Source organism: Odontesthes bonariensis, chromosome 23, assembly GCF_027942865.1.
Source record: "Odontesthes bonariensis isolate fOdoBon6 chromosome 23, fOdoBon6.hap1, whole genome shotgun sequence".
In the NCBI taxonomy this organism is placed as follows: domain Eukaryota; kingdom Metazoa; phylum Chordata; class Actinopteri; order Atheriniformes; family Atherinopsidae; genus Odontesthes; species Odontesthes bonariensis.
Window position 1 is genome coordinate 6,028,550 of NC_134528.1, and position 27,808 is coordinate 6,056,357.

A 27,808-nucleotide genomic window follows, 5' to 3' on the forward strand; every position below is an offset into this window, starting at 1 on the left:
AAAAACGAACTCAGGACGAGCCTCACCTGCAGCAGGACTTTATCTACACCAGTCGTGTTAGAGGGGCAGAGATGATGCGCAGCCAGCTTAAATACTACAAGTTCTGTTTGTTAGTTTGTTTGTTTTTTTTCCTATAACTCACACAGAGGACACATAAATAGGTGAAATTAGCATAGATTCTTGTGTGGCTTCTTCTTCAAGATGTCCCTCAGATATTTAATGCAAATACTATTGTCCTTTAAATGCATGCTGCGCTGATTGTTTTGGCTGTTCGGTATCAGTGAAAGGCTCTGATCGGCACGCTGATAACACTGCCGGGCTCATTCTAAACTTCCCATCAATCACTTTCACTGACGCACCAGCCACTCTCTGGCAGCCTGCCCACATGGCTGGACGGTCAGCAGCCGCATACACTTGGGAGTCGCAACACTGAGTTCAGATTTGAATGAGTCTTTAAGTTGGGAGCATCGTTTCTTTGCCTTCCTCTTCCCTTTTCTCTCCACAGGCGGTCACATGGCACAGGTGGTAACCAATGGCACGGCCTCAATCAGACCACGACTTCTTTGTATGTGTCGGCATCTTCTATGTTGTACGAGTGCGTGCTTTTAGTGCGTGAATGAGTGTGTGTGTCTTTTGGCTTAATCTCACCGATGTCAGTTTGTGTGTGTTTGAACTTGCCGTGCACGTGGAAGTGCTCATCTTTGCCCTCGCCGTGTGCGTGCTCGTACATGTGTGTGAGCTCATTGTCAGGGTGTGTCAGACCAATTTGTGTTTTTGCGTGTTTTTGTGTGTGCGCCTCCTCCGGACGTCCCGGCGCGTCGATGACCTCGTCGATCCAGCTCCTGAAGCGGCTGACTCGTGTGTACAGCACAGGAGAGGAGGGGTCGGTGCAGCCGTAACCCCCGGCAACGACCCCAGTGAGAATCCATCGACCCGTCTCCTCCTGACACAACAACCCACCTCCAGAGGTGCCCTGGCAATCGTCAGCATGGAGGAGGCTGGTGTCCGGAGGACTGCCGGCACACAGCGTGCCGTGACTGGAGAAGCTGTTGCCGTAGCGCTTCTTGCATTGCCACGACGACATCAGGGGGACCCAGGAAGCGATAACAGAGTCTAGGAGGAAATGAAAATGTGATGTCAGAAATGTTGAGACGATTGGTCAACAATTCAGACCATGAACTAATAAGCTGAATCATACATCAAGTGTACGGTAGTCTGCAACAGTGTGAAGCTGCACATAGGCACTGCAAATGTTTAAAAACGCTTAACCTTACCATTCAAAATAAAGTACAGCTTTTTGGACGAGGGTAAGGTGCTAGATGAATATGTAAAATGATTTCCAAAGTTATTACGTTTTGGGGTTTTTTTTGTGGAAAACGTGATGGAAAAATTTCATGGAAATCTATCCAGCAAAAAGTAAAAACATGAAACCACATGGTGGCGCCAGAGTTCCAGTCAGGAACGAGCCAGATGAAACAAACAATATGGAGGAGTCATTTCGAGTTCTAGACACATAGTTTCACTACAATCATGAGCAAATTTACAATGTTTGTCTGCTGGTTGCTTGACACGGGTCATTGTGCAAAGTTTTGACATATTTCACTTTTGGTTTTTTGGGACCTGCTTTAAAGTCTTCACAGCTCACTTATTTTTAGACAGATCGTGGACACAGTTTGGCGTTAAAAACAGCAAAGAGCAAAACACAAACCTGGTCCTGTCCAGCCTGTTGTAATCATGACGACACAAGAAGATGGAGTCTTTTCTCCTGTTGTGGCATCAGCAGCAGGGAGGCATGCTGCGTTTGTGTTGGGGTCAAAAGTCAGACAGTGGCCCTTAGAGCTGGGCAGCTTCAGCAAAGCCACGTCGTGGCCTCCGCTCTGACCCTTGAACTTCCTGTGAACCACCACCTGCTCTGGGGTGAGAGTCTGCTCCGACGCTCCGACACGCACCACGTATCTGGACGGATCGCTACCAAACCTTTAAACCAAAGACACAAAGAGCTGAAGGTGGAAAAAGCACTTGTGTGTCATAGTCATGCTTAAGATGCCTCCTGAGTATAGGACCTGTTTTGGAGTTAAGTGCAGGATTTACCTGCTGAGACAAACGGCCGACGTCAGGACCCAGCAGGGGCTGATCAGAGTGCCGCTGCAGAGGGGGCCGCCGGCTTTGTCTTGAGACTGAAGCCACACTGACACCTGCCAAGGCCATGTGGTCCTGAGAGAGAAATAAAACAGTTTTGTCTGCGTCTGATGATCTACATCATGCAGCGTCACCTCAGTCAGATGCTACCTATGTCATAGCTGAGATAAATTCTCATTTATCTTTTTTTGTAATCAGGAATCATACCTTTCATCATATGTGTTTGTCTGTGTTTCATCCTACCTGAGCATGTTTTCCTCTCCTTGGTCCCCCCTCTTGCCCTCCTCCTCCACCAGCTTCCTCAGCCCACAGCTCAGCTCTTCAGGCTTGGCCTTTACCGCTGTCTCTGGTGGCGTGATGTCACACCTCGCCCCTGCGTTCTCCCTGCGCTTGCATCCCTGAATGTTCTGGCCCAGAGACGGGCACTCTCCCAGGAACTCCTCCTTCCCCGTGCACCTGACCTGGTCCAGGTGGATGGGTCCTTTCCCCTGACCGAACCCTTGGGCTGCTACCGCTCCACCACTGAGGAAGAGAAAATGTCATTCAGTACACTTTCCTGTTTCTTTTAACTTAAACTCTGCTCTGTTATGCACACACACAGACAGCGACCTGTGTCCAAGCTGTCTGCACACAACAGCTGCGTTCAGGTCGTTCCAGCCCGAGTCGCAAATACTTCCCCAGTCACCATGGAGATACACCTCAACTCGACCTTCCTTCCTGCTGCTGCCACCCACAAGACGCACCAGGGGACCTGCCAGGAAGAAAAGACTCTCATTCATATTCATGTCTGAGCTTCCACACAGCCCAGTCAACAATGACAGAGCAAGTTATACGTCCACTGACATTGTTAAATGTCATCTGGTGCGCTTTTATTCAGCCGCTATTCTCATTCTGATGACCTCAACATGTCGAGAGCAGAAGCAGAACCTCTGGAGTGCAGAGACAGTAAACAGCGCTTTATTTCCCCTGCTGTCAACATGTTAACAAGTGTTCACACTGAGGACATGATATGGTACCATAGAAAGAGATCAACCAAGCAAAATGTGAATTACACAGCCAGTTGTCCTGATTGTTGCTTGAAAGTCCAACATTAGCTGCACATGTTTATCTACAGTGAAGTTCCGTGAATCACCATTTTTATGGCAAAATCCTGAGATAAAAATGTGCTCATTTAATAGCTCTTTATAGCTGCTTTATGCACACTATTGTTATCAAGATCAGTTTACTTTTATCCAAAGAAATTGGGACCAACACAGCTCTTAAGGCTGGAGAGGAAAGTTCAATATAGGAAGGTGGTGAGTTTGAGGAATCAGAGAAAATCCCCCAAAACATCTAAAATCTCTATGAAAATGACCCAAAATAAAAACAGTAAATAAAAAGAGTCGACGTAGCCTGGTTGGGATCTCATTTCAGTGGACTCATCATCGTGTCTCACCTGTGGAAGGTGCAATCACCGGCACTTCGTTGGTCTCTTGGCTGGATCTGCCTCTGCAGCGAACACCCACGTCCTCGCTGTGGGAGCAGTCGGTCCTTCCCCAGATCCCGTGTTTACAGTCCAGAAGGGACGTCTCAGATCCCTCACACTGGACGTCATCCAGGAGGATCAGACCGACGCCCTCACCAAACGTCCCATCAGCTACAACCTCAGCGTGACCCCTGAAGGGGCAGAAGAGTTGGACAGCAGTCTTTTCAGAATCATGTCATACAAACTTTGGAGGAAACATTTCTTATGAATATATTTATGAATAAAAAGTAAAAGATAAATAACTGCCCAGTGTGGGATTAATAAAGAAGGTTCAATGACACCTACTTTTTTCTCTGTTTTGGTCACTACCAACTTGTGAAGGAAACACAGAGATTTCATCTGGAAATCTATCTGCTGTTTAGCTCTGAGCAGGTCAGTTTGCTTTAAAGTTTATAGAGTGTTTATCAGAGTTTTTCACTAAAACAAGACAAACTAGCTAAACAAAAAAGATCATGCCTAATCTAAACAACCACGCCTAGATTGGAGCTCAGAAATGGTTCCTGTTCCAGTGACTACAAAAAAAAAAAAAAAACAGTGAGAGAAGCACAAAAATACTAAAATACAAAGCATTTCTCATTTGAAATAAGTAAAACAACTTTTGGAATCGTTTAATATTTGTTTCAGACCATCTGTGTTAAGTAAAATGCCAAAACCTCTCCCTGCTATTGCGTGTCCAACTGGTTTTACTGGGGGCGCTGCTGCCAGAAAAACTGGATCACTTTCCCTTTTTCGAAAGTCTGGCAGCTCCCAATTAGACCAGTTTGAAAATAGGAGCAAATAGGAGCATCTTAACTGAAGAGTTGGGGTGAAAGTAATATCATTTAATAGAAATTATCATCATAAGTAAGAGCATTGCTTTGTGCCATCAGTAACTACAGCAGGGAAAAAACATCAGGAAGGAGAGGCAGAAGAAAACAGGAGAAAAAGTTGATTCATTCGTATAGTATATGCTGTTAACTGGGTTGGTGTCATGCTATTTTGCTTTACAAACCTGTTTTATAGTGTCATTATTTATTTAACAAAAACTAAGTCAAAATGCAGGAGCAGTGTATGAAAAATACACCCTTCCTCCATTGGAATTAAGAGGGTAAGTAGCATCGGGGTGCTGCTCATCAAATGTAGTTGATCAACTGATCATCAGCAAGTGTGAGCACCTCAATTACAGCAGAAGTTTGGGCAGTTTGCTGGTCTGGAGAATTCAGGTGTGTGTTAACAATGGTCTTTGAAAAGCAACTGTTTCTGCCCATCAGTTGTCAATGTTCCCAGGTTCCCTCCCAGCAAGTTCACCCCAAGGTCAGACCTTTTAACGCTCCACAAGAGCAACATCTCTGACCTCTGTTCAGAAAACTGAACAAGTTCGGCTTGTTAGGAAGTATTGCAGGAGAAAGCTCTTCTATCTAAAAAGGCAGCACATGGCAGCACAGCCTCGGTTTGTCCATTCGTGTCTGAACAAACAGCAACACTTCTGGAAAAATGTCCTTGTTCCTTGTCCTAGAAAACCAAACACAGCATATCAGCACAAACACCTCATAGCAGCTGTCAAGCACTGATGATTTGGGCTTGTGTCCATCATAAACTCCTCTGTATACCAAAGTATTGCAGAGTCAAATGTGAGGCCATCTGTCTGACAGATAAAGCTTGGCTGAAACTGGGTCATCAACAGGACAATGATCCCAAACACAGCAGCAAGTCTACAAGAGGATGTCTGAAAAAGAGAAGAATCAAGGCGTTGCAACGGTCCAGTCAAAGTCCAGACCTCCACCTGATTAAAATAATGATGTGGTGGGACAAATGTCCACAAACCTCAAACAGCTGAAGAAACGTAAAGTGGGGCAAATTTTCAAAGATGCGAGAACCTGGTAGGCATGAGTTAGTTTGTGTTGAGCATGAGGTGTATGACTGTAAACATGTTACAACTTGCAAAGAAAAATGTAGCAATGTAATACTAGAAACTGTAATTATTTTACATGTGAAACTCGTTCTGGTTTGAAGCTTTAACATACAATATTATACAATCACAGATGGAGTTTCTCTCAGGTCTCAGTGTGTGGAAACCAAAACTTGTCTACAGCCATCTTGTCTTCTTACCTGTAACCCAGCTGTCTGCAGACCACCTCTGCATGCTGCTGGGCCCAGTGGTCGTCACATACCGTCCCCCAGTCCCCGTTGTGAAACACTTCCACTCGACCTTCCCACGGACTGTCTCCTCCCACCAGACGCACCACACCATCTGAAACGGTTTCAAAATAATCTAAATTTATGCAGCCACAAGGCAAGATCCAGTTTCATAAATGCTGCACTGTTTTCAAAGTCTAATTTTCAGATCAATTGCTGATCGGAGTTCAGTTACAGGAATTGATTTGTTTCCTCTGAGCTCCCATAAATCCTGTTCCTGCTTGTCTCAAACAGGATGTTGCTGCTTCATGCAGTAATTATTTATTGATGTTCGGCAGATATAAATAGAAGCTTTAAGCTTACCAGGGTCTACAGAAGCCGTGCGTGTGTGTGACTGAGTGTGTGTGCGTGTGCTACCTGTATAAGGACTGCAGGACACCCCAGCGTCCTCCATGTGGTCACAGTTGTGCTGCTCCCAGTCGCCATGGGGACACTGATCCAGGAACAGCTCATTTCCTGTGCACTTCATAGCATCCAGCAGGATGGGGCCTGAACCCTGACCGAAGTGAGCCCACGACCAGGCCTTCGCTACACCCCTGCAACACACACACACACACACGCACAGTGTGCTGGATTTTCTGGCATTAAAAAAAAAGGGTTTTATCTATTGAAATATCAAAAGATTTTTCTTTTGGGAAATGTTTTCTCATCAAGCTTCACGCAACATGACGAAATGTCAAAGAAACAAGTTTTTGGAATGGTTGAATCAGCTCTCTCATCATTAGGTTTTTATCATTATCATCATTCGTTTAAGCCAATAGGTCCCTCTCTTTTGGTATTTTCCTTTCTCTTGCTTATGTTCTGTTTGGTGGAGTCAGACTCAGTGTCCTCATCAGGGCAGCCTACGAAACTACAGCCAAGAAGACTGGCTTCTGGCTCAGGTTGAGAAGGCAGGACAAGACATGGTTAGCCAGCAACTCCTGAGATAAGTTAGCTGTGGGGGCTGGACTGAAGTTATTTTCAGGTTTCCCTGCAGCTCTTGTGCTACTCTGCTTTTACAAAACTAAAATATATTCCATAAAAGCTTCCTCCCTGTGGTATAAATTGCTACAAGGAAGCTGCTGGTTTATGTGGTCATGATTTATTTATGTTAAAAATGCCATAAAAACGCTTGCATGTGACACACTCCATAGCGCTGCATCTTCAAACATATACTGGGACAAGGACGGTGGTCCAGTTAAATGACCAAGTCAAACTACAATCGGAGCTCAACATGTAACTATGCTGAGTGATGTTAAATCTTAAAGCAATATGAGTTTGTTTAAAGCATATAAAAGCATAAAAACAACTAAACCAGATGTTATTGTGCTGTAAGGACCACAAGATTAAGCCAAAGCCGTCCATCCATTTTCTATAACCAGCTTCATCCTCTATTACAGCTATCACAGAGCGAAACATTTAAAGTCCACACAAAAAGGCTCCAACCAAGATTCAAACTAGTAGCTGTCTTTCTGGGAACCTTCACAATATTCTGATTACTATAAAAAAAAATATATGGATTAACGACCAGATTTGTTATACAAGTGGAATGTAGTGTACTCAAGGTTTTTTCTATTCGGTTAGTTTTTGGTTTTTGGTTCATTTTTGCTGCGATACTTTTATCTGACAGCTTTAGGTACTTTGCACACAGACGAATAACAAATGAAATTAGATTTGTTAACAGATAAAACTACAGGAAAAAAAATCGGTGACTGTGTGACAATGATTTAACAATTTATTAAGTACAGAAAAAATGAACTGGCAACTAATTTCACCAAATAGCTGCCTCGCTAATGTGATGAGTTTGACTATTTTTTAAGAAAATAAAGAATAAAATGATTATCACATTGATCCTTAAGACATAATAATCATTGGTATCAGCAGTAAAAATGCTTTCACATTAAAACATAAGTAACAATGATGTATGCCAGATTTTCCTCCTCTAAGTGCTTTTCAATACCAGGAGTACATTGGATTACATTTAATTACTACATTTGCATACTTCTTCCTAAATAACGATTCAAATGCATTGCAAATTACGTGTCTGAAAATGTCTGCAGAGTGTGTTTTTAATCCGCTCTGTTGCTGTTGAAACATGTCCAAAATCTGAAAAGTGGGTCAACGTTTGACACTTTTGCTCACAACAGAGACTATAAACTAAACCATGTGGTGCAAAACAGATCATTTTAGCTTCATTTTGTCAAAAAAGAAAAAAAAAGTCAAAACACACGAGTGCCAGTCTGTGTGCAGCTGTGTGGGAACTTGTGCATCACTGTCAGGTTTTCTATTATTTACAGGCACAAACAGATGGTAAGGTGTCCCTCTGAGCTTTCAGGAGATGAAGGAAATCTTGTGTTAAACGCAGAGGGAGTTCTTTCACTTCACAGTTACAACTTTATCTCTGCTTGACACTTGGAGTCGTCTGCGATGTTTCTGTGCAGTCAGTGTGTGAGGACGTAACACCGGCTCAGATTCAAACCTAATCTGCACAATCACAAGGGTCTCCCGAGAATTCTCCAACAACAGACCTGCACTCTCCCAGTTCGTCTTCACACCGAACATCTCCAGCTCTGTACATCTCTGAAGAGAATCTGATAAAGGACTCAATTTTATTTTCAATCAGACTTTAGTGAACGACTGGTAGCCCTTTGCAGCAGCTGTTTATTCAATTTTAAATGAAAATACAAGAAATTAAACTCTAATTAAACCCTAAACAAAAATAAATAAAAAAGTAGATCTTTCAAGGTGGAGTTTTGATAAAAATCTACTGTATTTAATTTAATATTCAAATGGAAACCACACAACATAACTGATAAGATGAGCGTGCTCTACAGTTTACATTTCATCTATGCTACCCAGTGATTGACAAAGACTATTAACTCTGTGCGAAAAGTTTCTGTGGACACTGAAAACGGGTTGTAAAAGGGTTTATGCTACAGAAGGTTGCAGTTGATTGGAAAAATCATCTATCTATAAAAATCAGCCATCGAGATCGACCTGGCACCCACCACAAGCGGAGTCAAAGCCGGTCAGGGGAACAATTAAACCCTGTTTTCCACCAAGAAAAGCCTCTAGTGTTGATCTGTGATTTAATACTTTGCATTCTTGATCTGACTGATGTTTAAAGCATCTACCGTCAACTCTTCAGAAGTCGTCGTTGCTAAATGTTTTCGTACCAAACCCACCCAAACCTGTCAGAGCAGGACAGAGCTGATTGGCTCGTACAACTCTTTGGTCTCTACGAACACTTTGTTTAAAGCATGGCTAGACAGATTCTCTGGTGAGTGTGATCTCACAGGTCTTGTGAGAATCCATCTGCTTCATGAGGTAAACATACACCCCCCTCTGATGCTGTTAATACTAACTCGTACCCAAACGGATATTAATCCACAGCTCAAAATAGTCTCGTACAGACGCTCTTTTTTCTCCTGTTTGACTGCTGAAATCTACTGTTTCCAAAGCCTCGAGATTTATGTCTTCAGTAGGAGCCAGTGGGCTTTTAGCTGTGAGCCACAAGGTGGAGAATTTAGGAGGCATTATGATGTAAAAAGACAGTACGAAGAATATCAAATAACTTTAACTTATCCTCAATTTGCAGTAAATGTGATTGAATGTGTGAACTTTTTTGTCGAAGGGCCCCTAGAGCCAAACTATTAAGTGCGGCTGTGACGGTGTAAACGTACCCAAAGCCGAGCTGTCTGCACACCACCTCAGCGTCTCTGTCGTCCCACTGGTCGTCGCAGACAGAGCCCCACCGTCCTGCGTGAAACACCTCCACTCGCCCTTCGAAGTCCTCCTCGCCTCCAACCAATCGCAGCGGGGGGCCACTGCCTGACAGGGGACGAGGAAAGACACCTGCGGTTTTATTTGCATTGCAGTAACAGACAGTATAATTAAAAATGATTAAGGATGAATCTCTGTATATGGAAATATTCAGGTGTGGTTGCCATGACACCTTGGAAGTCACACTGACCTTCTGGTGGCGCACACACCACTGCTGCCTCGTTTCCATGGCTACAGTCACCGGTGACGAACGTCCTGCTCCTGCACTTACTCAGGGTCTCTTCGTCACCGCGGCAACCCAGACGCTCGTAGTGGAAGAGGCCAGAGCCGGAGCCAAACTGGGAGTGCAGCAGCGCGGTGCCAATGTCGCTGAAAACAAAGCAAAACAAAGAAAATCAATAAGACCGACGGCAGTCAGACGTCACTGCAGAGGTGGATGGACTGTTGTTTTACTCCCACCCAAAACCCAGCTGCCTGCAGATCACACCGGCATCCCTGTCCGTCCAGTGAGAGTTGCACACCGCCCCCCACTGGCCATTCAGGTAGACCTCAACCCTCCCACTGCCAGGGGACGAGCTGCCCACCAGACGGGCCGCACCTGAAAGACACCTTTTGTTACTTGTCTGTGTTTTTCATAAGCGTTCGTGTTACTGAACACGCGTGTGTGTGTAGATGTACCTTGGTGGCAGTCGCAGTAGGCCCAGCCGATGGCTCCTGAGTTTTGTCTGAAGAAGCACCACGGGTTGGACTCGCGGTCCGGATTCCTGCAGTAGCTGTGGTCCCCCAGCCCGCGGCCCGGGTACTGCATGACATAGTCTGGGAACTCAGTCCACTTCAGACAGGGGGCGCCAGAGTCTGTCTGGGACACCGTGCCGTTGTAGTATCCCAACTCTGTGAATCCCTCAGAGCAGGACAGAGGCACTGCACACAGAGGAAGACAAGGAGGGGGGGTGGATGAATAAATGGGGAGGAAGATGAGAGAGTAGGATGTTTGGGAAGAAATTAGGAGGATGTGGGTCACAGAGGACAGCAAGGATAAGAGGGACAGTTTGTGAGGAGCACAGAGGAAAGAGGAGTGGAATAGGCCTTCAAATCACATTACACCCGTATCTGTATTTCATCTGAACATAAAGGCTGACATGGGTGATTCTCAAAGGCTGTCCAGTGCCGCAGCATGATCCTGCCGGATGCATTCACCCCTACTGATCCAGGCTGAGCATGACATCAAACCACTCTTCATGTCACACGGTGGTGACCAGATTCTTCGAATAAGCTTTTCTGAGAAGGAGGGAAACGAGAGCGAAGATTAGACAGACCGAGAGCGAAACTGCTGACATCAAAGCGCTGCGGAAATGGGCCAAAAATGTAGAGCAGGTTGTGTGGTGTAGCTTATTAAAAATCAACATAAGCTTTAATGAAAAGGACAAAGCAAGCTGGGCTGTGCACTTAGAGTGTCTGAGTGAACAGATGTAATATAAGTACTGTATTATAAAAAAAAGGTGAGTTTAACAGACAGAGTACCAGTGGATCTTTGTTCATCTGTATTCAAAGCTTCCCCGAAAGGGTTTTGTTCATTATTTTATGTTTTTTTCACTGTTATGCCCTACAGGTGGCCAGACCACGACATGAAGATGATCCATCTTCCTAAGGTCTAAAGCAGCCCCGGAGACATTATTACACCAGTCTCCCATGACATCTACAGTATTTTGCCAAAGTATTTAGCTGCCCTTCATTCCTTAGAAATGTGCTTCCAAGGACTCAGACTTTCTGCTAATCTTTCAAAATGGTCTTGAGCAACAGCTTTCCAGGCTCTCTGAAGGTCTTCCTTTAGACATTGGCTGCATTTTTACTAATTTTCAGTCCAGTCTTTGTCCCTGATTTTTAGAGAAATGTTATCTGTGAACCACTTAACATTGACCTAAGAATTATTCAAGCATAAAATCTACATACAACAGATAACTTTGCAAAGAACCCATACACTTTGTTGCTAGCAGCCTGTCACAAACTCACATAAAGTGTTCTTATTTGTTCTCCGAAGATAAAACAGTTTGACAGACACAAAATAGCACTTTTACACCATCACAGTGTGCACAGTGTGAGAGGTTTAGAGTAAAGCCATCTACTGCTCACTGAACCCTCGTCAGAAGCGCTCTTCACGGAAGGGCGGCTGTCAGGAAGACGTTCTTAAGGAAGGGAAACAGGGAGAAAAGTGAAAACTGAAAATCAGTTGGCAACAGGTCTTATGGCGGGATGAATCAGAACAAAAGGCCAACACCCAAAGGAGAGCTTTGGAGTGTCCTTCAGGAAGCCTGGAGAACTATTCCGGAAGACTAATTACAGAAATTACAAGAAAGCATGTCTAAGACGGTTCAGGCTGTGTTGAAGAATAATAAATAGGACAGTTTCTCTGTCACATTGATTATCAAGTTCATTAGAATTCTACACATTTTTATTCTTTTATACTGACTGTATTTCCATTTCTATTTGCACATTAGCAATAAAATGCTGCACATACTTCCTGTTTTTCTGGAAATAAAAAAGAAATGAGGGGTGGTTCAACGACTTTTGCAGGTACCGTATTTTCCCTTTAATTGCTTCCTCTTTTTTTTTAATCCTTTCATGTTTTTTGTGTGAACTGATGTGAAAGTCTGAAAATCCCAGTGTTTTTTTGTTCTTTCTTTCTTTTAAGAAAGTTGTCCCACTCTTTCAAGCCAAACCAGCTGCTAAACAATGATTAATGGTGGAGTTGTTCCTGCAACAGAGCAACACGCTCTTATCTCTGCGACACACACACACACAGCTCGGCCATCCAGCAACATTATCTCCTCAGTGCAAACCTCAGGCCTGCCTCACACACACACACACACACACACACACACACACACACACACACACACACACACACACACACACACACCGTGTGACCAACACGGAAGCACAAGCACAGACACATTGGGTCCAGCTTGGAGGACGATCAGAGGGAGAGCTGTAAAAGCATGAGGGCGTGAGAAATGTACCAAAATAAAAGAGAAATCTATCCTTGAACTATAAATAATACAGAGCACGCTCAGGCATTATGCCTCAACCTGAATCCAAAAGCCGTCCTTCAAAGGTAGAGTCCAACAAGCATGAATCAGCTACTGACCACGCACACAAAATAGGCGCCTGTGCCTTTAAGAGATAAGGAGGAAACTGAAAGTAAACTGGCTTCTTGAGAAACAGCTAAAGCTCATGAATCATTTTTTGTGCTCATTTTCTGTTCTTCAGGCCCAAACCAACACACGTAAGTAGCTTTTTCTGAGCCAGACTCTCCCTGTAACTCTTTACAACGGAAGTTGTACTGTTGTTTGAAGCTGCGATTTAATCCCACTCTCTGATAGGAAATGCTGCTAGTTGCACAGATACAGATAATTTTGTCTGCTTTATCAAATAATTGACCAGTCAGGGAGCTGACACCCATCACACGTCACCCTCAGCTAACCTGAAAGTACCGCTGAAACGAGCCGTGTTCTGCTGCTGTTTTCGAGGTCAACAGTGAACTTTGAACTTCAGCCTTTAAGCAAATGGAGATGAAAATGTAAAATAACAATATAGTTTAAACATAGACAAACCTTGGGTGTCTTTTATTTCAGCTCCTCTTTTTATATATGTATATATTTATGGAGACCGAAACGGAGAAAACGTTAACTACTGAGGTTTGTGTGAGTTGCCATGTTTGCGTGTTTTCAGCCAGCAGCTGTTGGTGAAAGAAGCGTGATAAAAGTTGGATTCTCGGCCACGTGGGTTGACAGCCCTTTGGCTTAGTGCTGTTTAACAGGTATTCTTCTACTTATGTGATATTTTGTCTCATTGGGCTTCATTGTAACGCTTCAATGTGCATCAACTCCATTTTAGAATAGGTTTTCTCAATGTTATCCGCACTTTAAAATGATTTCGTAATAATCGTGTGCCTGATTTTTAAGTTCACACAAAGGAAAATCTTTTTTTAAAACGTAGCTTTTATTACAATAAAACAAACACTATCAAGCTTAAAACCCTGAAATGGGAGTAATTACTTGCAAAATGACTTTTTTTCTTTCGCTTTTAACTCTTTGCTTACAAACTGCTGAAAACAATCCGAAATTATTATCTCTAAAACGATATCATAACATTTTTTTTAAATCTCATTGGTTCCTACACTTTCTGAGGGGAGCTGCACATACTGTGCCTACAAAGAGTCAACACGCCCCTGTTACAGTGAAAAAAAAATATATATATATATATATATATTTACTGTAAAACTGTTCAGCAAAGAAGGTGAAATCTAACCGAATAGCATTAAGGGAAAAAACAATAAAAAATATCAAGCTTGAAGAACTGGTTTTATAAGTGTGCTCATCCTTTATCAAATTCAGGAATTGTCTTTAAAAAGCAAACGATTGACCATAATGGTATTCAGTTTCGAATTGATTGGTCGTTAAATGTGCTTAGAGTGCTTAGAGCTTAGAGTCGTGATGTTTTACACGTGTGCATCTAACTCTGGAGTTGCAGCGGTGAGACGATCAACAAACGGGTCTTGTTGGTCTCGTTATCTTTAACAAGAATGAAATATACTTAACTTGCTTATGATTAAAAATAGGTTTTCTAAGTGGTACTTAAAGAGCAAAAATGTGACATTTACACTCAACACTCCTCTTTCTCTCTAACACTCTAACTTTAAGCAGTTAATAACATCTTCTGGGGTTGCTGTTTGACAAAGAGCTTTAAGATCAGAAACGGGGTCTGTTCCTTGACATTTCTCAGTTTTGTAAAGTTTTATAAAAGAACATCCAAGGTATTAGATGGAGTAACCCCCCCCACCCCCCCAAACTGGTGAGAAGACGATTTCCTGTATTTTTTTGTACTTCTGGTCTAACTTGCACATCCTGATAGACAAGTTGTACAGTTTTTATGGCTCAGAATAAAGCAAAACTCAGCTTTTTCTTTCATTCATTAACCCAATAATTCCATCCAAGTGGAAAAAAATTATTATTATTTTTTTAACCATCATTAGAAAAGATGGATTTGACACACAAAAAAAATGCGAAGCACATCACCAAAAGAACAGAAGAGGTGATGGCGGCGTCGAGCTGAACCGGTGCTTCGATTGAGGCGGAGGAAGTCTTGAAAAGCTGCAAATACCAGTGAAATCTGGCAGAAGATCTTCGGCCATCTGCAGAGCAGCTGAAGATGAAGAGAGATTTTTAAAGGCAAAGCAGTAACCCAAAATATACATCCAAGTCAAACAAAGAATGGCTTCAACGCGGAACATGCTGCCAAGTTTATAAAAAATAAAATAAAAAGCCAAACTCATATCTTCTGCTCCTAAAAAGATGGAGAGCTGCATCAGCAAGGTATTAATGCATTTCTTTTCTTTCTTTAAACCGTGTAAAAACCCGTGGTTTTAACGGGGTTGAATGTTTATATCTTAACAGGACAGGAGGTGAAAATGATCACAAGTAACTACATTTTCAACCCCTTTTCTTCCGAGAACTTTTTTGATATGTACTTAAGCGTAAATAATATAGAAATCTCTATCTTTCAAAATGAACTTCCATTGTTTGCTGTAGATTTGGAAACGAAGAAGCTGCTTGAATATTAGAAAAAGCCAACTGTGGCAAACGCTACAGCTGATAGATCGCATACATTTTTTATTTTAGCTGGCTTCCCTGTTCTGCTTGAAATTAAAATTCCTTTGAAACAACGACTTCCTCAGTTTCCCTGTAATTCATGGCAGTTTAGCAACCTTTTTTCCCACCGACTCAGCAGGAATGTGAAGAAGAGTTGCACGTGCACATCCGGAAAAACTGGTTTAACATTTAAACACCTAAACAGTGCAGTGACGAAATGCGCTGCTGCTGGTTTTTTTTATATAAACATTTCCACCAAAATCCAAAATGAGTGTTTAAATGTAACGTTTTGGTTAAAGTGATGTCCAAAAGCCTAAATAGGGCGAGCTCTGGAAGACCGTGGTCCTCCACCACATCAGTAGCTCCTTCAGGGAGATTCTGGGAAAACCCCTCCTTCTCAAAAGTTCCCTTTGTGTCGGGGAGGTCGTGTGACTCGTGTCTTCAGCACTGAGCAAACTCTGTCTCCCACTTTTCTGTCTCTGCCACTCACACCCACTTTTCTCAGCATTTTTTCAGACCCATGTAGAAGGTGGCTTCAGGCTCACAGTTGGAGATGAACAGTACGACTAGTATGTGATTTCAACCAATCCAAACACGGCGACAATTTATGAATTGCTTTCTTAAGTCTATCTAACACGCTGTTATCAGGCTAATGCAGCAGCATGGAGAGACAAAGGCAGGAGCAATCATAGGTTCTGAAGTGAGCCGAGATACCTGGATGAAGTATATGGTTGAGGGCTACATGATCTGGTGACAGGTCTTGAAATCCCTTCAATGTCACAATAAAGCCTCGGCAAAAAAAAAGGTACCGTTGCTACGTTTCCCTTTTTCAGTTTCCACACCTGTTGCGATGGGACGACGTTAATGCTCATGATATAATTTAGAGCCAAATGAGGAGACTGAAGGGGCCTGACAGATGGCGTTAAACCCCGACTCTTCTTTAACTTTCCTTCTTCACTGCCACCTGCACATGACTAGGGTTGGAAGTTCAAAGTACATGCTAAAGGTTAAAATTAGTCTGCATGGTTAGGTTTCAATATTACAAATGCAAACTAATATATGTTGGACACATCTATGTGTTTTCTACACATTTTCTGGTGTGACTCGGCTGCTGGGGGTGATTACGAAGCCGGTTGGGTTAGAGTTTGATCCCTGCTGTTGCTTTTTTTTTTTTTTTTTTTTAACTCTCAGGTCTGAATTTAAAAAAAAAAAAATTAAAGTTTCTCTCTAAACTCACACAGTTATTACTTCCCCAATTTTGTTTTGCCATGGAAAAATGTCTTGTGGTATGACCCAAAATCTTTTTCCTCTGTCATTGAAAGGATTTTTTAAATTTAAAAAAAAAAAAATGCTAATCTAGCTCCTCTCATTCATCCTGTCACAAGCAGATGATACCACCCACTGCGTTCGCTCGGACTCTGTTTTCGCCTTTTTTAAAAAAAAATTATATCTGAGTAACTTAGCTGTAACTTTTTGAACCAGAGAGCTATTTTCAAGAAAAGTCATGCTAAATGCCAGTGAAATAAGCAGAAAGGGCAACTTATTCCCTTTCTATTGTTTTCTGTAACATTGCAGATGCAACACTAGCTGGTCAGGTAGCTTCCCGCTCCTTTGGCCGGCAGCTTTTCCACTCGCTGGCTCTGAGCTCGCTCGTAGCTCCTCTCAGTCTTGCTTTTTGTGTCTTTTCCTTTTAGCTTTTGCTAGCTCCTTTATCACTTCTTCATGGCGCATGCAAAACATCCCACCCAGCAAGTCGCCAGGATTGTTTCCTCCTTTATTTCACCTGGAACACGGGGGCTGTTTCTAAGACTGTAGGTGATGCTCTGCAGATTCAGTCATTCTGTTGATGACTGATTGTCCTCCAGACATGCCTTGAAACACATTAAAACTTCTTTTGGGCATGATAAAAGTTCAAATGTCAATAGAAACCTTGTTTGTCTAAAAGTAAATCATAAATCTTTTCCAATGAAAGAATAAAAGCTGAAACCTCCAGAATGGCTAATAAATGGACTCTACGGGGTCATTGTTTTTAATCTAAGTTGTTAAAATGATCTTTTTTTTTCTGTTTGTTGTTTAGAAATGGCCTCCAGCAGCAGCCTGTTCACGGAGGAGCAGTTTCTCTGTCCCATCTGTCTGGATGTGTTCATTCGACCAGTTTCCACTCCGTGTGGACACAACTTCTGCATGTCCTGCATCGCGTCCTACTGGGACGGCGCACCAGTCAGCCAGTGTCCCGTCTGTAAGGAGCGCTTTCAAAGACGGCCCGATCTTAAGGTCAATACTTTCATTTCGGAGCTGGCATCGCAGTTCATGTCGCTTCATGTGACAGACACTCACATCCAGAGCACAGCTCAGCAGCAGCTCAGCTCTGTGGTTCTGTGTGACATCTGCACTGACGCTCAAAGAGAGGCTGTCAAATCCTGTCTGGAGTGCCTGAGTTCATACTGTGACGTTCATCTGGAGCCTCATTGTCGAGCTTCTGGACTGAAGAGACACACGCTGGTTGAACCAGTGGCGAGCTTGGAGAGCAGGATGTGCAAGAAGCATAACAGGCTCCTGATGCTGTTTTGCATAGAGGACAAGGCATTGCTGTGCAACGTCTGCGCCATGTCGCACCACCTGAAGCATGACGTGGTCCCCGTGCCGCAGGCGTACGACAAGATGAGGGATCTGCTGGCGAAAGCTGAGGACAAAGTGCAGCAAATGATCCAAGACCGGTTCCGGAAGGTGCAAAACGCGAGGGAGTCGGTGACGCAGAGCAAGGCAGAAACGCAGGGGATGATAACGAGCAGCGTTCAGGACTTAGCAGAGCTGGAGTTTGAGATCAAGAAGAGCCAGGTGGAGCTCATCGGGGTGGTTGAGAAGAAGCAAAAAACAGCAGAGGAGCAAGCAGAGGGTTTCATTAGAGATATGGACCGAGAGATCTCTGAGCTGCAGGCGACAGCCACAAAGCTAAGTGAGCTGAAGCAGACTAAAGACCAGCTGAGTTTCCTCCAGAGCTACCCAAACCTGTCCCTCCTGCCCCACACCACGGACCTGTCCACGTTCAACTTTAACAGACACCTGGAGATGCAGCACATGTGCAAATCTTTGCGAAACTCATTTTCCCAGCTGCGAGCGCTGCTAAATAAAATGAACACCGAGATACATAAATTCTCCGACAGCGATGACGCCTCGAATGAAGCGGTGCTCAGGTACATGCAGCAGTATGAAGTGAACGTGGTGCTGGATCCTGACACCGCGCACCCCCTGCTCAGTTTATCTGACGATAGGAAGCAAGTCAGGTACAACATGGGTGCGGGTTTGTGGGCAAACCAGGTCATGAAAGCCAACATGTTCACGGAGCATCTGGCAGTTCTGGCACAGGGGGGCTTATCGTCGGGCAAGTTTTACTTTGAGGTGAACGTGGGTCAGAAGACCGAGTGGTGTCTGGGCCTGGCTACGGCGTCCGTCCAGAGGAGGGGGGCACTCGTTCGGAGTTCTCATTGTGGGCTTTGGGCCATCTGGTTCCTGGAAGATAAGTTTGAAACCTTCAGTTCTCCAGCTATACCTGTGCACACGGGGAAAGTAGAGAGGGTGGGGGTGTTTGTAGACTGCGACAGAGGTCAGATATCTTTCGTTGATGTGGTCACTGCAACCCCGATTTACTCTTTTCCAGAGTGCGTCTTCACTGAGGAGCTCTATCCATACTTTAACCCCTGTGATAACGAGTACGGTTCAAACTTGGATCCAATGGTAATTGTTCCTGTTTGTCGCACGGAGTGAGCAGAGGATTCAGAGACTGAAAAATGGAAAAAAAAATTGAATGAACAAGGAGTAATTCTTCCTCGTCCTTCATCAAGGTGCAGTAGAACTGAATGCGTGTTTGTTTCTCTGATTTTCCTCGTATTTTGCTGCTTTTGGGCTGCAGCCCTGAGGCAGAACTCCGTGGCAGCGTGCAGGTGCGAGGACGTAAAACACTGCTTTCAGTTCAAATCGCGGTCAAACACGCGTATGCAGCAGAAAATGGACTTCATCATAAACCCTGTAGATGTAGCAGCTTTCCATGGGGTTGTGTGGAGGTGTTCGTGTTTATTTTAGACAAATAAAAAATTATTCTGTTTTTCACTTTTAATATCACAGGAAAATGATGCAAAAACAACAAATAAATTTACAATCTTTGAACACAAGCTAACCCATATATCGAGCAGCCTACAGAGCAATAGATAGATCATAATACTTCACTATCACTATTAAAAAACACTTTGTATAAACAAATTAAAAATAGTGATAACTGCTGTAGTAATATCAGTTCTTTCTGCCTTTATTATGTTCCTTTTGGAGCCTTCTTCTTTACTTATTTCCAGTGGTTTACCAGACAGCTAAATAATGTGTTTTGCTCATTTTTTCAGTGCCTTTATAGGAAAGTAATCAGCTATTCGATTAATCACACTTGCTCTGTCACATATAGCACCTGCCTTTACAGTCCAGGACGTCATCATGTGTGGAAGTACAGAGTCTGACTTTTGTCTGACCTCCTGAAGTCAAAGCAGCACAAGAAGTCAAATTTCTAAGCCCATAAACCTGGTAAGGACTCCCCAAAGGAGTTAAGCCAAGTTTCAAATACCGTTTACAATCGGCAACCGCTGCGCTTCTTGCCGGTGCGCCTTTAAATTCAGGCTGAATTTTCAACAAAAGCTCAAAGATGAGATGACGGCAGTGTGACACAAATGTTTGCAAACATCGTTGTCCTCATTAATTATTTAACTTTTTAAGAGAGTGGTACGGGGTGAGTTAACAAAGATGAGCTTTAAATATTAAACAGCTGAGCTCAGTTAGGTGGAAAGCTGCGGTAATAAGAAAGCAATCATGAGAAGAATGTGTGGCTCTTTATTTAAACGAGGTAATATCTATGATCGCATCTTTTAAGGAGGAAGCATTATGCAAACACTCACATCAGATGAATCCATTTTTGATTGAAAGGGTTATGAGATGATCAGTCAATCATTACATCTTTTTAACAGTTTAATAGATCCCCCGTTAGTTAGTGTATGTTCTCTACCGATTTAAATGTTTCAGCTTTTAGCTTCACACAGCAGCTCTGACGCCGTTTCAGGGTTTTTGGTGGATTCAGCTAAGTTTTCTAAACAAAGAACAAAGACTGATTTGTTGCGCTCTCACAAGAACATTTCTGTTTCTTGAGCTCATCCTCCAGAGAAGTCACGGTGGCACAGAGGAAAGCCATTAATGTTAGCAACATGTTTGAGTTTCTTACTGTGAAAGAGAAGAAAACGAATCATTTTACACCAAATTTTGTTTTTTTTTCTCCAACAATTTAAGCATTTAGACATTGGCCACAAGATGTGATGTACTAAATCAAGTAGAGCAGGAGCTAATAGCATTAAGTCACATTGCTGAAGTTGTATTTCCTGTACATATATTCAATATATTTATGTCATCTAAATCATGTAAGCTATTTATTTTGTGGTCATTGTGTTGATGCTGTTTAAGCGAACTGATGAAAAGCTTCACCGACATATTGCTCAGTCATGGTAATAAAACTTTTATGTTTATCTTGATTAAATTTGAATAAAGTAAGAAAGCATTATGTAATCCAAACGCTGCATTTTCACTGTGTGTCTGCCCGCGTGGAACATTTCTCTTTCCGTTTCATCATCACTCTTCAGGCCTCATCTTTAAATTCCTCCTCAGTTTTCCCCACTACGTGGAATTTACACTTCCTCCCTCGTCCTGTTTGTCTCACTCAGGCGCTGTAATTCATCTCAACACCCGCACCGCTCACACCCTCCTCATCACCACGACAACCATACCCTGCCCATCGCCATGGGAACGCTCGGTCTCCCTGCTCCTATAATCCATTTCCCAGCCACAATGAGTATTTGACATGGTTTACACTCGCAGGCTTGCTGTATGGGGGGTAGCTGTGTGGAAACCGCATCTTCTTTACAAAACACCAACCATTATAAGACATATGGAATTGGAAAGAAATTGCTTTTACACAGTTTAACCAGATTTTGATTCAATTTTGTTCAACAAAGAGAGGTACCATGTGAAAAATGTAATGTATTCAGTTGCTGATCTTTGCTAAAGAGCCTTGAGGTAGTGTCCATATGATAAAAGAAGCTGGTCTCGCTGATGGATGCCGTGTTTTCTAACTGCATTGCACCTAAATTCAACCCATTTGTCAATGTGTGTGTGCGTTTAAAAGCGCCGATATTACAGCACTGGAAGTGAGCCTGAGCCAGAAGAGTTCCTCACCCCACCCCCATCATCGCCATCATCATAATGGCCTCCACTCCTCTCAGGGATGTACGGAAAGAAAAGAAAAAGGGACAATGAGAAGCGGAGGGGTGCCGCAGGACTAAGTGTAGGAGCCAGAGGATGTAGCACAGAAGAGGAGGTGGGCGACAGGATTTGTGTGAGTGTTCGAGCCAGAAGAAGGAAAAAGACACAGAGTAGAGGGGAGAAATGGCAAAAGAGGAGAGGATGAATGGATGGAGGAAGAGTAAATGAGAGTATCACCTCCCGCCTACCTGAGTTCTGCACCTCATTTAAGTAGCTGTCCTGAGCCACCACCTGCAGACCGAAGAGAAAAAGGACCGGAATTTAATTTCATCAACTTTACCTATATTTGACAGTTTTATTTGGACAAAACATATGCTTTCTGTTGCAAAACAAGGTCTGGACAGCAGTAGGTCTGACAATTGTCTGTCATGAGTCTAAAGAGTAAAGGAAACTGCTTAGAAATCTGTACAATGATCACAACATCTCAGGTTCTGGTGCGTTTATCTAACCATCATCATTTATGCATTCTTTTATTAAAATATGGTACCCTGGTTTGTGCATCGAGAAACTTGCATTTGTCACAGATGCGAACAAATGAGATGTTGCCATGTTGATTCAGAAACATCTAATAAGTTCCCCACTTGTTACAACCACATAGGTTATCATTCATTCCCCTAACAGCTTCCTGTGAAGTGCCACCACAACAAGCGGTGGAGCGTTACACACAGTCCTTCCAGTCATTCACGTGTTTACTACAGATCAAAAATGTGGCAGTTTCTCAATAAAAAGTACAAAATTATACAATTTCTATACCTTCTGGGCAATCCTGAAATTTTCTAAAGTTTACCCAGAAAGAGTTTTTAGTGAGAAAACAAATGTAAGATTTACTGGAAGTGGACGTTGAAGAGGCTTTACCCTGCCAGCCTGGTTCTCAGGTTGAGTTAATGTGTAAAACAGAGCAGGTAATTATCTTCACAGCAAGAGAGTGGGCGTGCTGATGAAGCTGCTATCATGCTGCTGGCTTCAGACTGGAGGATGGTAAAGAAGAAGGGTCATTTTCATGGGGAATATGTCTATTATCAGGATACCTGTCCGATAAAATCAAAGAACAACAAGAGAGTTGGCCGGTTTGGTTGTTGTTCATTAATAAACTGCATGACTGCGGCATGGTACGTGAATCAGTTCAGTTAAATGTATCTAGCTTTAATTGGCAGCAAAAGGAGACCTCAGGGCTCTTTACATAAGCCTCTTTCACTCAGCACATTCAAGGTGAGTATGATGCTGTTTTGCTGTGCATCACAGTCCTGCTTTTAAGGTATAGATGTGGAATCAGAGTTTAAAGTTCATCAGCTACTGAGGGCGTCACAGAGCAGACTCTATAAGAGCGTAAGGGACAGCCAGCGTGGCCAAACACACCTCTCTACTACTTGATGATACAGCGTAACCGCTGTGTCAAAAGGGCTTTAGCGACATTTCCTTTAGTGCAAGTTTATGTGACACTCCCCCCACATAACCCGGGCAGAATATTTCCTTTAGTGGCAACAGATCTGACACACACAATCTCCTGTTGTATGCTACATGTGTGAACAGACAGCTCCACCCCTCAAGTGTTTTTAGAAACTAATTTAATGGGAATAAGGTCAATACACAGTGTTTTAACCCCGACACATCAAACACTGCATGATATAGTCATTGATCCCAGTCTCGATGACACATATCAACCCATATTAACACTTAGAACCGTTTGGCATTATGTTTTGATGCACTGAGTGTTATTTACTTGTCTTTATATGTCCTTGTGTATTTGTCATTTATCTAAATGTTTTTATATTGCTACTTTTATTCATTTATTTCTGTGTATATTTTCTTAATTCATTTTCTTACTCTTTTACGGATTTATTCTTTTTTTGTGGCGTTTCTATCTTTCCATCGAGGACAAGACGTACTGGCACAGTGTCAGACTTGGCTCCTTATGTTGGCAGCTGGAGGTCTTTGTTCACATGATCTCTGCTGTCATGTCTCTGTTCTGCTCTGAGCTCCTCGGAGGCATCACGTTGCTGTCTTTAAGTTTACACGAAACATTCACATTTATACTAAAATCTCACAAATGTAATTCTTCTTTTAAAAAAGGGGGTGACTCATTCTTCTAGAAAAGATTTGCATATTTTTTAGTTTTATCCACATTCACATGCAAGGAAGAAAAATTAGGTGCACTTTCTATTGCAGTAAGAGGGTCCTTGAAGATTAAATGTACTTGTGGATGAGTTTATTCCTTGCATAATACGAGTGAAGTGGACAGTCTACACATACAGTCGTAGACAGTATCAGATGTTGCATGAAATCGATATGTGACTGTTTGTTTCGTCTCTGAGATCTGTTCAGAGCAGGAGAGGACACACACACTCACATCTCTGTGGAAAAACAGCAGCGAGGGCATTGAAATACAATACATTTCACCTTCACACAAGTGACTTCTGTTCTCTGCTTCTTGTTACTGTCACTGTCCAGAAACAAGCTACTGCACACACACACACACACACACACACACACACACACACACACACACACACAGAAATGCATAAACAGCAAGAAACCAACAAGCAAACATCTCCCAGAGGAAACCACTCAGCCTAATGATGTTAGAGCAGAAACAGGTGACCTGTGCTTGTGAACATCGGTGCAGATATGTCCATTCATGTCAATCACACGGCTCGATTACGCCAGTAATCCGTTAGGACGCTCTCACAGCTGCGTCCCCTGCATAGCTATGCAAACACACACACACACACACACACACACACACACACATCAGCTTACTTTGATCTCCTTGTGAGGATTCCCACTTTAACCATCACAGCTGGATGTCTAACCCTAATTCGTATCCATTTTTTACCCTAAATAATCTCTTTAAAAGTTGGTCCCAACAAAACACAAGAACCAAGAGCTTCTTGTGGGGTTTTTTTGGACCTTATAAGCATATAAAATCAAGCACACATACACACCACAGAGAAGGATGCACACAGACAGGGAGGCAGAAACACATAAGCTGGTCCATTTCAGCACATGGAAGTGATGCTTTCAGATAAAGCTTTTTAAGGCACTTTATGCAATATTTGCTTTATCAAATCTATTCTGTCTTTAGATTGTGGAGGCCCTGAGTCACTGCTGTGGTCAGTAATTCCTTTGACTCCAGTTCTGTGCTTTTTAGGAGCCAAATACTAATTTTCTGTTATTACAGTTGGGTCGATAACAGCTGTCAGAATTTTTCAGAAGACTAAATCTTTGTCAGAAGATTTGGCCATATCTTCAGACTTAGACGAATGGGTAAATGCAGTGGCAGAGACTGCGTCTACTGAGTCGGTTGATTGGTTGATTTAAAAGGAACAAAGTGTTTTGTCTTTCTCCAAGACTGATTCAGATCCTATCTGGTCTTCAGAAATTGGTGACTGAAGCACATTTATTGTTATAATAGTCACAGACTGAATTCCTTTTATTGTATTGGTAGCTTTTTTTTTCTGTTTCTAGGCTTTTTCTGGTGGTTTTTGTTGGTCTGGTGTGCCAGTTTACTATCAGTCCTAACTGCAAACCCGCTATTTTGTATCAGTTTGTTAGAGCAGCGTTACAGTAAAAATGCTAGTAGGTCTGCAACCACTTTTTTTACACCTTAACTCATTCACCATGATGTCCCAAAGCACAATTCGACTTAATCAAACAGCTTCTTTTGTCGGACCAACGGAACAAAATCGAAAAGCTGTCGAAGGAGATGAAAAAACAAGCACTGGAGCCAATCAACTTATGATATTTTGTGATTAAAATCGACAGCTATGATGATCAAACTTGTTGACAAATTTTCTTTTAAGTGACTAATGTATCAGTCAAAGGTGTCTTGGTGATTTTCTGTCAATTTTCCTCCATTTTGAGCCCCAGACTGTAAGACAGCTGGCCCCTGGGCACAGAAATGAACAGGAAAACAGTTTCCAACTGTACATCAGAGCTTAAAAGTTTCACTCTGTGATACAATCAGAATAAATGGATTTCATCAGTGTGCGTAATACGGCTTTAAAACTGATTGTTCAGTACATTCAGGGTGTCTTTAAACCAAGCTGTCCCTTTCCGTTCAGCTGTGACTACAATGCAAACCGTTTCTAATACACTTAGCAGCTCTGCAGACTAATATTTATGAATCAGATATAAGATTATGAACTAGCTGACAGTAAAGCGCTTGGTAATAAGTATGAATCTTCACTGCTAAAAGCCTCCTATTCAACCACTCACACAGTTCAGTTTGATAAAGATTGTTCCAGTCGTCTTGCTGATTGGAGCAGTTTATGAGCTGTTCGAGAACAGCGGAAGACAAATAGAGATTTGTAGGCCAAATCTGCTCTTAAAAATATCAGAGCTGACGCTTCATTTTTATAGCCAATAGCTACCTCAACTTTTACATATGTTTTACATATATTTTTGGCCAAATAATCCCTGTCAAAATCAGCATGTCACAGCTAATAAAATGTGATAATTTGCATGTCAAAAGCAAATTAATAGGTGTCAAACAGAAATATAAGGCAAGTACAGTGTTAAATAGGTGCTGCAGCGCAGAAACTTTTGAAAACATTTTAATGTGCATTCAAGGAAAATCCTGAAATAATCTTAAAATAGTATAAAATGGATAAAAAAAATCAATACAAAACATCTTACACCTATACTGTTGACTGCATGTAGACAAGTTATGGGCACAATGCTGTTTCTGCCATGCAATTTAAAAATGAATGCCTTTTCGTCTTATTCTCTGGGTGCAGCAACATGAAGTGGAGAGCTATCTCAAACCTTTTTAGTGTCCAGAAATTAAGAATGACTCAGAGCGAAGTAGAGTTTGCAGCTTTCAGAGAACTGATGTTGAAATGTTAACAGCTGGGTTCCTTCCTGTTTACCTGTGAACAACTTTGATGCTTTATTTTGATGTCAACTACAAAAGAAAGAGCACCACCAGCAGGAAACTCCTGATGAAAAGACTCATATTCAGGTGGAGAACTCATCAGCGGTGTGTTATTTGTCCTACACGCACGGCCGCTTCCAGAGTTATGGGGCTAATTAAATCCTGCCGATTCTAATAGCTTCAACACTGACTTCACCTAGCTCATATACGGCACATTAACACCAAACCCTCTCAATGCTGTGGCTTTAAAAGAGAAAGGATGAAATAGAAAAATAGAAATGAGGGAATCTACTCATTAATTGATTATTTTATCAATCACCTGCTGTTTCGGCTCAGATCAGACATGACACAGTTTCCACTTAAAAATACTTCACGTGGTCCCAGCGGACACTCTGCATGCTCTGACCTACACCTGACAACACCACCTGCTACCCCGCCTTTCTGTTTCCACATTTCCAAGTTTGACCAGATTGCTGTGACAAGCTTCAACCGCGCGTGCAGGGCTCGTCCCCACAACCCCGCGGGGGCAGAGGAGCACCGACGGGTTCTGTTCATGATACCCCGCTGATGGGTAAGGAGGAGGAAAGGAGGAGGTGGTGGTTGCGCCGGGGGCCGTGCATGTGTGCTCTTCTGCGTGCGTGTGAATCAATATAGAGTCCACTTAATTGGGAAATATGCCGGGAACATGCCACCATTGATAGGTTCATATGCGGATCTGATGCTCGTTGACGCCCCGACCTGCCTGCTTTGTTGGAAATGCACCCTGAATGAATCAGCGTCGGATTCATTTTAAAGATTAAAAACATCCACGGGCCATTCCTTAAATCTGGGTTACACATAGCCCTTAATTTTTGCAGTTGTAGGTCTTATCAATCTGATTATCAGTTTAATTGTCGACCCAATTAGGGTAAGGTTTGTAAAAATGCAGGGCAGGTCATTAAAGCGGGACTGTCACGGGACAGGATTCAAGGAAAAAGAAAAGCTTATTGAAAAAAAAAAGGAAAAAGCAGGCCGTACTGAAAAAAAAGAAAAAAAATCAACCTTATTATCCTCATCATCACACAGGATACAGTACGTACCTCCGCCACCAGCGGCAGCCAGAGGCAGGCGGTCCCGATCAAGCACAACATTTCCCGGCTGGTGAGAGCCATCCTTCGCGCCCGGAGTGTCCGTGTCACAACCAGAACAGCCGCCGCTCCTCTCCCATCTCTGAGTCCAACCTGTCCGTGAGGTGAACCGTTCTCCTCCGAGCCCTCCTCCCGCTGCTGGATGAAACGTGGTGTGTGATGATGTACGTGGGAGGTTTTACGCACAGAAGACAGGGTGCGGCAATGTGAACGG

The 27,808-nt window shown here is 42.8% G+C and overlaps 2 protein-coding genes across 5 annotated transcripts; one reads left to right on the forward strand and one right to left on the reverse strand.

Annotated features, from left to right (window-relative positions):
- On the reverse strand, positions 1-27,708 carry LOC142374447 (neurotrypsin-like). Its single transcript, XM_075458155.1, has 14 exons — positions 27,547-27,708; positions 21,783-21,825; positions 10,280-10,522; positions 10,061-10,199; positions 9,792-9,970; positions 9,502-9,649; positions 6,197-6,375; positions 5,753-5,894; positions 3,575-3,795; positions 2,749-2,890; positions 2,383-2,661; positions 2,092-2,214; positions 1,709-1,977; positions 1-1,113 (listed from the first exon to the last, which is right to left on the reverse strand). The coding sequence occupies exons 1-14, from the start codon at positions 27,616-27,618 to the stop codon at positions 548-550; spliced, it is 2,745 nt and encodes a 914-aa protein (XP_075314270.1). The 5' UTR covers positions 27,619-27,708; the 3' UTR covers positions 1-547.
- On the forward strand, positions 12,780-22,300 carry LOC142374448 (E3 ubiquitin-protein ligase TRIM21-like). 4 transcript variants are annotated; one of them, XR_012768720.1, is made up of 3 exons: positions 12,780-12,884; positions 17,327-19,815; positions 20,997-22,300. XR_012768720.1 is itself a non-coding variant. In XM_075458157.1 (3 exons), exon 3 carries the CDS (start codon positions 17,329-17,331, stop codon positions 19,012-19,014), a length of 1,686 nt encoding a protein of 561 aa, XP_075314272.1. In that variant the 5' UTR covers positions 12,799-12,884; positions 13,331-13,418; positions 17,327-17,328; the 3' UTR covers positions 19,015-20,847. The 4 variants fall into 4 exon arrangements, 2 of the variants coding, with proteins under 2 accessions (XP_075314271.1, XP_075314272.1); XR_012768722.1 differs by having other exon boundaries at positions 17,327-19,091; XM_075458157.1 differs by lacking the exon at positions 20,997-22,300 and adding an exon at positions 13,331-13,418 and having other exon boundaries at positions 12,799-12,884; positions 17,327-20,847.
- Positions 27,709-27,808: the final 100 nt, after the last annotated feature.

Bases quoted from the DNA above. Each gene is read 5' to 3' on its own strand.
- LOC142374448 (XM_075458156.1), top strand. From the start codon at position 12,833: ATGAATCATTTTTTGTGCTCATTTTCTGTTCTTCAGGCCCAAACCAAC. The intron at 12,885-17,326 runs GTAAGTAGCTTT...TTTGTTGTTTAG, and splicing joins TCAGGCCCAAACCAACACAC to AAATGGCCTCCAGCAGCAGC.
- LOC142374447 (XM_075458155.1), bottom strand. From the start codon at position 27,618: ATGGCTCTCACCAGCCGGGAAATGTTGTGCTTGATCGGGACCGCCTGC. The intron at 10,200-10,279 runs GTACATCTACAC...GGTGTCTTTCAG, and splicing joins CTACTGCGACTGCCACCAAG to GTGCGGCCCGTCTGGTGGGC. The intron at 2,891-3,574 runs GTGAGACACGAT...TCTTCCTGGCAG, and splicing joins GGTGATTGCACCTTCCACAG to GTCCCCTGGTGCGTCTTGTG.